We start from the raw sequence: 12,163 nt of genomic DNA on the forward strand, positions 1-12,163 counted from the left end.
CCTTGGCTAGGGACCACAGATCACGGGAACCTGATACGTTTGCATCCCGAGTCTGGCCGTAGGTGGCATTGCTCTGCAGTAACTGGGGCCGTGGGCGCGGCCTCTGCAGCACCCTTGCACCCAGCTGCCCTGAGCCAGGCTCTGGGATTGAATCCGCTGCTGGGCCCCTTTTCTCTCCCTTCACTTGCACCCTGTGCTCCTGCTCGTGATGGCTGTGAATCCTCTCTTCGTCACCTCTCCACTGACCTGTTGACCTCTTTTTAGTCGGATATCTCAGTGTCGCCAAGAGATGCGGAAGGGCTTCTTGCTTCCGGGATCCAGCTGGGGTGGACAAATGTTAATGAGTCTGACATCCGGAGGTGAGAAGGGGTAGTGCTTCCGTCAGAGCCGGGTTGGGGGCGCTCAGTGGGAGGGGTCGGTCGTGCACACTGTCGTCTTCACTTCGGTTAATGTTGCCATCTTTCATTTCCTGCACGCTCTCGTGTGTGGGATCTCTCTCTCTGGGTTTCTCTAGGTCTCGGCTGGTTATGGGGCATGACTCTCTTTTGAAGGTTGGGCATGGAGCATTCTTTCATGGAGTGACTGTTTTTTGTCACTGGTGGTTACAAAGTGTTTCCCTCTCTCGTGGCTGGGATGAAGGTGCTGAGGCCCGGTGGGTACAGAGGAGTCTCTCTCTCTTTCCAAGGAGATATTAGGCTCTCACTCTCTGGTTCTAAAGGGGCTCACAGGTGGGATATGTGACTGGAGTATAGGGGCCCTTCTCTTGCACGTGGGTGGGGCAATAAGGGTCTCTCTTGTGGTGCAGTATTTTGCATCTTTCTCATGGGTGGCGTGCGGGGTCTCTGTCTTTGATGTGAGTAACCCACTCACATCAAAGACAGAGACCCCGCACGGGTGGGTGGGGGATTGGAGTCTGAGCATCTCCCTTTCTCTCACCAACAGATGCAGTTCAGCAGCACAAGAAGCACCTGGCCGAGTGGTTCAGTTACTTGCCCACGGAAGAGAAGCAGTTTGGTCCCTCTTTCACAATGGACGCAATCCACGTGGACCCTGTTATTAAGGAGAGCTCCCTGGAGGAGAACCTGAAGCCCCTGAGCCTGCACAATCAGCTGCAGACCCATGGCTGCTCACGGACCATTGCCATCCAGGATGTGTTCAGTGCCAATGCCAGCGGGCGACTCGTGAAGAACGTGGTGCTCTACGGCACCGTTGGCACGGGCAAAAGCACCTTGTTGAAGAAGCTGGTGCTGGACTGGTGCCACGGGCGGCTGCCACAGTATGACCTAGTGATCCCCTTCTCCTGCGAGGACCTGTCCCAAAGCAGCGCCTCCATATCCCTCAAGCGCCTAATCACCAAGAAGTACCCACATCTGCGCGAGATTCTGCCCCGGCTGGGTTCCCCCAACCTCCGCACTCTCTTCGTGCTCAACGGCCTGGAGTGGCTTAAGCTGGACTTCCGCCTAGCTGGGACAGAGCTGTGCGGTGACTCTGAGGAACCCGTACCCCCAGCGGCCATCATAGTCAACCTGATGAGAAAGTACCTTCTGCCTGAGGTCTGCACTGGCACGTTGGGCTCATGAGCATGCGTATTCATATGCCCATTTCTGTGCATGCTTGTTCGTGAATGTGTAAATGCAGATGTGTGCAAGTGTCTCCGTGAGTGTAATAAATGTACCTAAGTAAATTTGTGTATGGAATGTAGACACGTGCATGAGTTTAAAAGTCTTATCCATTTATCTATCTATTTATATGTGTGCTAGAGTGTGCGCGCATTTCTCTATGTACGATGCATTGCATCTTCCCACAGAAAAGAGAAAAACAGAAGTAGACAGTTAAGAGAAAAGAAACTTATAGCAGTACATAAAAGGTTTCTTTGAATGTGAAAAGTTAATTTGATGACGACGAAAGAACTGGAATGATGTGTACTGACCCTTCTTCTATGTTCCCTTGGTGCCCTTGGGACTTAGGCTAATGTGATCGTGACCACCAGGCCTTCTGCACTTGGGCGAATCCCAAGCAAATATGTGGACCGCTACGTGAAAATCTGTGGCTTCTTGAACACGGACCTGCAGAAGCTTTATTTCCAGATACGCCTGTCTCATACGGGTGGGGATGCCACTGAGACTGCCAACTTGATGGAGATGCTGTCTCGCAATCTGGAGCACCACCAGCAGCTAGCAGCTGCCTGTTTCCTGCCCTCTTATTGTTGGCTGACCTGTGCCACCCTGCACTTCCTTTACTTCACCAAGGCCACCACGCCCAATCAGACCCTGACCAGCATCTACACCAGCTTCCTGAGACTTAACTTCAGTGGCGAGATTCTGGACAACCATGATAGCTCACAGGTCTCCATGATGCGTTACGTGGCCAAGCTGCTGGGGAAGCTTGCATACGAAGGCTTCAAATCCCGCCAGACGCACTTTACAGAGGAGGACATGCAGAGGTCCTTCGAGGTAGAGATGAAGACAGAGGAGGAGCTGAACCTGCTGACGGTCTTCCGTAGTGATGTCCTGAACTTCTTCCTCATGCCCTGTTTGCAGCCAGGGAAGGAGAAGATGTTTGTTTTCACTATCCCTGCCATGCAGGAATACCTGGCCGCACTGTATGTGGTACTGGGTGAGAATCGCACGGTGCTGCAGCGCATTGGCAGTGAAGTGTCTGACGTCATCGGCAAGGCTGGCGAGGACATCACTACTATCTTGAATATCCTGGCCAAGTTCTTGCCCTTGCGCATCTTTGCACTGTTCAATCTGCTGAAGATGTTCCCACGTCTGTACGGCAAGATCAGTGGCAAGAACCGTGACAATATTGCCCAGATCTTGGCAGTGGAGATGTTCCGGGAGGAGGATGCCTTCAATGATGATGTCTTGGATCAAATTAATTCTAGCATCCTGGGGGTGGAAGGTCCTCTACTCCCTTCTGATCAGCAGGAGCTGGAAGAGGCCTTCGAACTGTTCCCTATCTTCATGGGTGGCCTGCTGTCAAGGCGTAACCGGGCCACTCTTGACCAGCTGGGCTGTTCCATCAAGAACTTTGCTGCCTTTGAGATCACAAAGGCCATGAAGAAGCACCTGCTGAAGAGCAGCCTGAGGAAGCAGCCACCCTCTGAACTCATGGACTTCCTCTTCTTCCTCTACGAATTTCAGAACGAGCGCTTTACTGCAGAAGTGGTGCACTCCTTGAAGGTGCTTGATCTCTCTTCGGTCAGGATGACCCCTCTGAAGTGCTATGTCCTGGCAGCAGTGTTGGGCACCAGTGGCCATAAGGTGACCGAGCTGGACCTCACTTCCTGCCACATGGACCCTGATGACTTAAGGACCCTCAGTCCCCTCTTCTTGCGGTGCAAGACCCTTGAGTGAGTCCTAATCCTTTTGCGCTAGTGACCTACAGCGACCCAAGATATACCCTGGGTCTAATTTATCAAATGTTCTTTCCCATTCTGTGTCAATGGGAAATGCCTTTGATAAACCTAACCCTTTGTCTAGCAAAATGTGAGGAGATGTTTGGTGGTATGTAAAGGCTACCAGGTAGAAATGTGGGAGCAGGGATTTGAATCGGGGTCCTCTGTAGGATCTCAGCTCAGCATCTTTTGAACAGTGAGACCATATTCCAGCTCTGAAGATGAGAATGTTAACCTAAGCCCCCAACATACAAGGCCTCAAAAATGGCACCCTTAGTACAATCACTCGCAGAATTAAGATCCAAAAACTGACAGAGAACTGAAAAAAAATGTAACAAGGATGGTAGGGTTAACTCTTGATGAGAAGCTATCTTACCTTTAGCTGTTTCTATGAAACACAGACCGAGGTGGCCTCTAATGGCCTGTGATCTGAAGGAAGAAAGGCTGAGAGCTGACACTACTTTGAGTTGGGCATGTAAGACTGTTCCAGACACCGAAGGAAAGGCCCTGTGCTTTGGAGGAGCTCTTGAGGTTCCTGCTGTCAGTGGGAGAGATTAGATTCAATAAGGAGCTCCCAGGTTTTTATGCCCATAGCTGTACTACATTGTAGAAGTGCCCACTGTTTCCCAGCTCCTCTTCCCATGTTGTCCTGTCCCCCTGCCTCTTTTGGCTGGTCCGGATCTTGGCAGCATTAGCAATGAGAGTGTAAGTTAGTGGAGGGAGGGGGGGGGGGGGCCTGTAAGCCGGCATGCACTCACAGGCCCTAGCAGCAGCCTCTTCCCTCACCTGGGTTTCCTTGGTAACAGGAATCCTGGGAAGAAGGGTGGAGCCAGCGCAGGGTCTGAGAGAGCATGCTGGTTGGGTGGCCATCTTTTTTTTTTTTTCTTTCTTTCATGGACCTTAAGGGGATCTTCAAAACGTGGCACCATATGTAGTTGCTTATGGTGCTGTTGCATAAATCAGGGCCTGTATTCCTGTGGGGGGGGGGGATTAGGCTAGGTTGGGTGACGTTCTGCTGTCACTGGGCAGAGGTATAGTTCAGATGCAGATCTGGGGGTTGTGTTAAAATTGCCACCGAATGCCACCATGCATGGAGTAGCTTAGTCACATGCCACTGGTCCTCATTTTGTGAAACTATACTGCGTGGCCATTCGCGGGCCCTACTGTAGTTCTAGAATACCTAAATGTTTACAAACTGTTCTTGAGCTTTAAACGCCGTGGTTCTATGAGGGGAAGTCAAAAGGTATCTGCAAAGTATTTATTAAAATGAACAGACCAGCAATACAGAACTCAAGTGCAGGATTTTTCAGCACAGTCCCCATGCATTTAAACAAACTTGGTCCAGCACAGCTCAAGCTTCGGTACCGTCATCGGGGGGGGAAAAAAAGGTTTTGGACGAATGGCAAGCCATGTGTGCCTCTTTCACGACGTCCTCACTGGCAAAATGACAGCCTCTTCAAGCAGCTTTGAATGCATGAGGTAGGCAGAGTGGCTGCACTGAGAGCAAACCTCAGAAGATGAAATGGAAACACACGGTAAGACAGCGGGTGACAAGCGGAAGCCGTTGATTTGGAGAAAACACCGAGGGCGACTGCTGTGAGGTGTCATGGAGTTGCAGGAGAACGCTCGCCTCCAGGTGGCTGCCCCGCGCGGTCAGAACACTCCAGCGGCACTGCTCCGAGATCGTAAGGCGTACCCCATACAGCCCTGACTTTGTTCCGTTGGGTCGTCCTCTGTCTGGACCTTTCCAAGATGCTTTCGGAGGCCGCCATCCTGCCGGTGACCAGGAATTGAAGGAGGTGATGCATGCGTAGCTTGTCGCCCGTCTGAAACCTTTTTTTTTTTTTAAGGCATACCGAAGCTTTCGCAGCGCTGGACCGAGCGTGTTGAAATGCAGGCGGACGGTGTTGAATACCGATGCTCTTGTGGATTCCGTTTTTCTGCTGTGTTTAATTTTAATAAATTCTTTGCAGATACTTTTTAGCTTACCCTGGTGTATTTTTTAGTAATCTCTGGCTCTTCACACTTTGCTTTAGTCTGCAGTTAAACAGCCTGGGCCCTGAGGCCTGTGAAGACATCGGGAAGTTTCTTCTGCATGACAGATGTGAAGTGGAGACCCTGCGGTGAGTGAGGTGGCAGCAGCCAGGGCTGTGTCCGAGTCTTACCCCCAGGCCAGAGTTGGCTCTGTTAATATCCCCACCTTCCCCTTCCCCTGTCTCATGCTCTCCTCTTCCTCCCTGTCATTCTTCCTCCATGTCTCTGCTTTTTCTGCTCCCTCTGATGTGCCATCTTTCTGTTGTGACTGTGCTCTCTCATAACTCTTTTTATTTCTCTCTCGCTCTCAGGTGTGCTGCCATGTAAACATTTATTTATTTATTTATTTAACAGTTTTATATACCGACCTTCATAGTGAATAACCATATCGGATCGGTTTACATTTAACAAGGGTATAAAAGGAGTAACAAATTCAAATGAGCGAAAGATAAACAATAGGTAGGAATAAGTCAAAGTTACAATCAACAGGGAGAGAGAACTTGGAAGCTTGCAAGCAAGCTGGAAGGAAGGTAAGGCCGGAGATAAACCAGTGATACCATAAGCGTAAGGTTACGAGCTTAGAGGTGCTTTAACCTGGGAGAGTCAGAGTCCATTCGTGAGTGTCAATGCCAGACCGGGTAAGAGTGAAGGACAATTAGAGAATGTCTGGTGGATCGGCGAAGGCTTGGTGAAAGAGCCATGTTTTAAGACTTTTTCTAAAAGTTAAAAGGCAAGGCTCCAATCTGAGATTTGATGGGATGCTATTCCAGATAGATGGGCCAGCTATCGAGAAAGCTCTGTCTTTGGTCGAAGAGAGGCGTGAGGCTTTGGTGGGTGGAAATTTCAGAGTGCCTTTGAGAATATCTCTGGTTGGTCTGTTAGAGGAGTAGGGTGTGAAGGGGATTTCCAGGTCGAGTTGAAGATGTTGATGTATGGTTTTGTGGATTACGGTGATTGATTTGTATAGAATCCTGAAATTAACTGGTAACCAATGTAGGTTCCTGAGGATGGGAGAGATGTGATCGCCGCGGCTGGTACTGGTTAGCAATCTTGCTGCCGCATTTTGTATCATCTGCAGTGGTTTGGTAGTGGATTTGGGGAGGCCTAGGAAGAGGGCACTGCAGTAGTCTATTTTAGCGAACAGTAGCGCTTGGAGGACTGTCCTGAAGTCGTGGAAGAATAATAGAGGTTTAAGTCGTTTTAGAATCTGTAGCCTGTAGAAACAGTCTTTGGCGGTTGTGTTGACCATTTTCTTCAGGCTTAGTCTGTTGTCTAATATTACCCCAAGGTCTCTGACCTGTTTACAGGTAATATGAGCGATGTGTGGTGATGGAGGGGAGATATTGTTTTCATTTGAGGAGATGTGGAGCAGTTCTGTCTTGGAGGCGTTGAGAACCAAGTTTAAGCTGTTGAGAAGATTTGTGATTGCTAGAAGGCAGTTATTCCAATGGGTGAGCGCTTTTGAAATTGAATCTGTTATTGGGATTAGAATCTGCACGTCGTCTGTGTACAGATAATGAATTAGATCGAGCTCCGTTAATAGTTGGCAGAGGGGGAGGAGGTAAATGTTAAAAAGGGTTGGAGATAAGGAGGAACCTTGTGGTACACCAAGATTTGATTTTGTTAGGGGTGACTCTTTGTTGTTGATTTTAACTTTAAAAGTCCTGTTACTGAGGAATGACTTGAACCAGTTGTGGGCAGATCCGGAGATGCCGATATCAGCTAGGCGGTCCAGCAGGATGGTATGGTTGACGGTGTCAAATGCCGCCGAAATGTCTAACAGGATTAATAAAAAGGAGTGTCCTTTGTCTAACCCCATAATAATATGGTCTGTAAGTGAGATGAGGAGGGTTTCCGTGTTGCGTGATTTACGGAAACCATATTGCGAGGGGTATAGGATCTTGTGGTCTTCAAGATAATCAGAGAGCTGGGTGTTTACCAGTTTCTCAGTTAGTTTGGCAACGAATGGGAGGTTCGAGATGGGTCTGAAGTTAGCTAGTACATTAGGGTCTAAGTTGTGTTTCTTGAGGAGGGGCTTGAGTGAGGCGGTTTTTAGACTGTCAGGGTAGCTTCCTTGGGTTAGAAGGCTGTTTATAATACTGGTCAGAGGTCCTGAGATAGCGTTTGGGATGAGAAGCAGGAGTCTCGATGGTATGTTGTCAGCCGGATGGCTTGAAGGTTTCTGTCTTTTTAGGAGGGCTTCGATCTCTTTAGTGGAGATTAATTCGAAATTGTCAAACTTGGGACTAGTAAGGGACTGATGATTCTTGCCTGACTTGAGAGGTGTTGTATTTGTAGGAAGGAGGGCGAGGGTATTTGCGATCTTCTGTTGAAAGAATGACGCGAGCTCATTAGCCTTGGAAAGAGCTTGTTCGTCTGGGATAGGTGGGGGGATAGATTTAGTGATTTGTGAAACGTAACCGAATAGGGCCTGAGCATCATATTGGAAATTGTGTATTTTGTTTGCGTAGTATTCCTTTTTTTTCTGTAGAATGGCGGTCCTGTAGTGATGTAAGTATCCCTTGTATGTTGAAAGAGTAGTTGTGTTAGGGGTTTTGCGCCATCTATTTTCTTTATGACGTAATGCCTGTTTCATCTGTTTGAGTTCCGTGCTGAACCAGGGTTGATTTCCCTTTTTTGTTGGGTTGATTGATTTGGTGACTATTGGGCACCACTTGTTTGCGACTGCTTCTGTAATCTTTTGCCAGGAGGTTAGAGCTGAGTCCGGGTTGGTTAGGTCTAAGTTAGGGAGTTCTTTGGAAAGCTGATCACTGAGTGTGTCAGATGGACACGCTTTCCTGAATTGAATGGTAGAAAGGTGTGAGGAGGTGTGTGTCTGTTTGAGTGTGGAGAAGGAGGATTCTATCAGAAAATGATCTGACCACGGGATAGGGGTACAAGTGGGTTCTACTGTATAAGAGAAATGAGAGTTGATGAATATTTGATCCAGAGTGTGTCCAGCTTTATGAGTGGGGCTGTTGATGGTCTGAGTGAATCCCATAGCGCCGAGGGAGGTGAGGAGGGCTTCGCAGTTCGCAGAGAGAGGTGTTGCGTTTGTATGGAGGTTGAAATCCCCCATGATCATTGTAGGAAGGTCTGAGTTGATGTGTTTCACAATGGATTCTATGAGGGGTGAGGGGTCCGTTTCTAGAACTCCCGGGGGAGCGTACACTAACAGGATTTGTAGATGTTTTGACTTAACTAGACCCAGTTCCAATTTGGACTCTGTCTTGATTGAATGTGCGGTCAGTCTGAGTTCTTTCTTGGAGGCTAGAAGAAGTCCGCCTCCTCTCTTTTTGTGTCTGTGGAAGGTGAAGATGTCATATGACTGGATGGGTAGTTGGTTGGTTAAGGCGATGTCTGAGTTTTTTAACCATGTTTCTGTGATGGCACAGATGTCTGGGTTGGAGTCCAATAGGTAATCATTGAGGATATGTGTTTTCTTGGTTAAGGATTGCGCATTGAAGAGAGTTACTGAGAGAAGCGTGAGGCCTAGAAGTTGGTTCAAGTGCACCAGCGTGAGGCCTAGAAGTTGGTTCATGTGCACCAGCTCCGCAGGTGCTGTGGATACTTGAGCACCTCCAGTATCAGATCTGCCTGCTCTGTCCCCACACAGTAGCTGAGAGGTTTAACGTGGGCAAGCAGCGCGTGGCATCATATTGCACTTTTGAGGGAGTCTGCGAGCAGACACCATTTTGTCCAGCAGCTGCCCTGGGTTGACCTGATACTGAAGCACCCAAGTATCCCCGGCCCCCATGGTGCTGGTGCCTGTGCTCATGGCTATGTCTCTCTTGGGCTCTGTTTTGCAGGCTTGGTAACAACCCCATCACAGAGCAGGGGGCTCTGATCCTTGGAGAGGCCATTGCAGGGAACCGGTCTCTGTCTCACCTGTCCCTCCTGCATACCTCTCTGGGGAACGAAGGTGTGGAGGTGATTGCTGCACACTTGGAGAAGAACCGCCATCTGCGAGAGCTGAACCTGGCATATAACTTTGTGACGGACAAGGCAGCCCTGGCACTGGTGGATGTGGCAAAGAGGCACCCAACGCTGGAGAAAGTGCAGTGAGTGTACCCCCTAGTCCCCACCTCTGCCCCAACATGGCTGCGGTCTCTCATACACCTGTACTGTCACCTGCAGAACTGTACGGTCACACATCGCATGATACACTTGGGTGTACAAATCCGCAGTCTGTAACCAGTGAGAAATGTGTGCGTGGACTCCTGCTTGGTGCACAGTCTTACACAGCCTTACACACTGGATACAACCACGCAGTCTCATACACCACAGACCTAAAAACCTATGTGATGTACCGAGTACACCCACAGATATACCAACTGTCTCATGCACACAATCCTACACACCCGCTACACTCCCATGGCATGTGTACGCACACACCCAGCACACCCTGACATACAAACATGTGTACGAGTGGCATGCAAGGGAGGGGAAAACCACAACCTCTCAATAGAAACAAGCAAAAGAATGAGGTGGAAAAAAGAAAAAAAAATTCTCAAATTTTCTAATCTCAATGTATGACAAACTGTGGGGAATCAGAAGTAGGGGATTCACATCCAGCACTTTCAGTCATGTGTTAGGGATGTGCGTTTATCACATCCGTTTTGGCGTGTATGTACTTCCTAGTACACGCAGGAATCGGAGAGCATGCCTGTATTTGTAGTAATGAGGTACACGCTTACGCTCTGTTTTCCCGCGTGCGCTAGAAAGTGGGCGAGGTACTCGCATACCCACGGGCACCGATGTAATAAATGCGCATCCCTTTCATTTATCCCACGTCTTACTTGGTAACTCCATCATCAGGCGTCATCTCTGTAAACATGTTTTGGTATTTTATATAAATTGCACAAATAACCCTAAAAAATCATCACATTCTCGCTGCGTTACCTGCCGAAACGCTATTACAATAGAGTCTCGCCACAGAAATCCCAAAGGTCCCCGACGCCGGCTGGTGTTTCAGCCTAAGACTTCATCAGGGGGAAATGATGTCAAAAGGAACTTATTTTTCCAGGAGTCAAATACGGGTGAGCTGACACCAGAGCAGCTGCAATAGTAATCAGGAATGTGCAGTCTGGCCTTCCAAAGAAGCGTGCAGATATAGCTAACTGAAAATCTGTGTGCCACGCAACTTTGCGTGCATCCAGTACACCTGTAGACACCAACCCAGGTGCCTTAGGCGCACAAGCCAATACGCGAGCAGACAGACAAATCCATGTCACGTGTACAGCCACGCGCACGTGTCTGCAGTTACACACCAACCCATGATGCACCTACCTGTCATGCCTGCAAACACACAAACCCGTGCCGCACACCTGATGCACCTGCTGCCAAATATGTACGTCTTGCACAGAAAGTGAGCCCATCGGCAGGAGGCGTACAAAAACCAGTTTCACGTCCCGCGCAGGTGGCCACAATGTTTCCACACTGAGATGTGCAGTCGCAAGCCTGTGTCACAGATAGTCAAGATGAAAGGAGCAGCCTGGGAATTTCACATGTGGTACAGAAGAGAAAAATAATAAAGGACAGTCCCCAGGTTCTGGTGATGGTCCGTATTTATTTCTCTCTGGTCATATTGCATTTCCGGCCTAGTCACGGGATGCAGAGCGTTTTGCTGCTCGAGCTGCTGTTTCTCCTCTTTTTTTTCCCCTGGGAAGTCTGCATTCTCTTTCAGCTTTGGGAAATGTGCATTTATTTATTTATATTCTTTTTTTATACCGAAATATAGCATAGTGCCTTCATTCCGGTTTACAGTGTAACAACAAATTCATACAATGAACAGTTATAAAATTATAAATATAACATCAAACAAAAGATAGAATATATATATATAACATCTCAGCAAAAGCAGATTATAACATGTTAGAATGAAGGTGGTTGTGAAAGGTATATGTAGATCATATCATTCTGCGTATGATTCTATAAACAACCATGTTTTTAGTTCTTTTTTGAAGTTTTTGGGATCTTTGATGGAACTTAGGTATCCTGGGATAGAGTTCCATTCTTTTGGTCCAGCTATAGAGAAGGCTCTATGTCTCGTAGAGGATAGTTTTGCAGAGGAGAGAGGAGGAATGAATAGTTGTAATTTGTCAGAAGATCTTGAAGAGCGGGGTGATTTGTGAATTGTAATCATGTTGTCCAGGGATGAGTTGTTGTCTTTGTAAATTTCGTTATGTAGGATGGTTAAGGATTTGTATCTTATTCTCTGTGAAATAGGTAACCAGTGAAGGTTTTTTAGGGTTGGAGTGATGTGATCAAACTTCTTTTTTCCGGTTAGTACTCGAGCAGCAGCATTTTGAAGTAATTGTAGTGGTTTTAGGGAGGATTTTGGAAGTCCTAAGAAAATTGCGTTGCAATAATCCAGACTTGAGAAAATGAGGATCTGAAGAATTGTTCTGAAGTCATTTGGGTATAGTAGTGGTTTGAGGTGTTTTATTATCTGGAGTTTATGAAAGCCTTCTCTTGTTTTTATGGCAATGTAATTCTTAAGGCTCAGGTTATAATCAATCCAAAAGCCAAGATCCTTTATTGGATCTGCCAGGGTTTGTGACCGAGGTGAGTTCATTTCTGTAGCTGTAGGTAGCAGACCAATAGCCGTCCAGCTTGTTTAGTTTTCTGATCTGGACCTACTAATAGAAGGCTTACTGGTCTTCTAGTGCCTCTTGCAATATTTGTAGTGCTGCTTTTTCATAGGTAGGGTGGTTGCTGTTTGTGTCC

At 47.9% G+C, this 12,163-nt stretch overlaps 1 protein-coding gene across 7 annotated transcripts in view; it reads left to right on the forward strand.

Moving 5' to 3' along the window:
* NLRX1 (NLR family member X1) overlaps positions 1-12,163 on the forward strand; it is a 33,367-nt gene that overhangs the window by 11,468 nt on the left and 9,736 nt on the right. For 4 of the 7 annotated variants that reach the window (XM_029572727.1, XM_029572729.1, XM_029572728.1 and 1 more), the window contains 5 exons: positions 265-359; positions 943-1,553; positions 1,968-3,355; positions 5,437-5,523; positions 9,244-9,495. In XM_029572727.1, the coding sequence (XP_029428587.1) occupies positions 265-359; positions 943-1,553; positions 1,968-3,355; positions 5,437-5,523; positions 9,244-9,495 (2,433 nt within the window). The remainder of the gene's footprint in view (positions 1-264; positions 360-942; positions 1,554-1,967; positions 3,356-5,436; positions 5,524-9,243; positions 9,496-12,163) is intronic. The other 3 variants (XM_029572730.1, XM_029572732.1, XM_029572731.1) reach the window with 1 other exon arrangement.

This window comes from Rhinatrema bivittatum, chromosome 12, assembly GCF_901001135.1.
Source record: "Rhinatrema bivittatum chromosome 12, aRhiBiv1.1, whole genome shotgun sequence".
NCBI classification, from domain to species: domain Eukaryota; kingdom Metazoa; phylum Chordata; class Amphibia; order Gymnophiona; family Rhinatrematidae; genus Rhinatrema; species Rhinatrema bivittatum.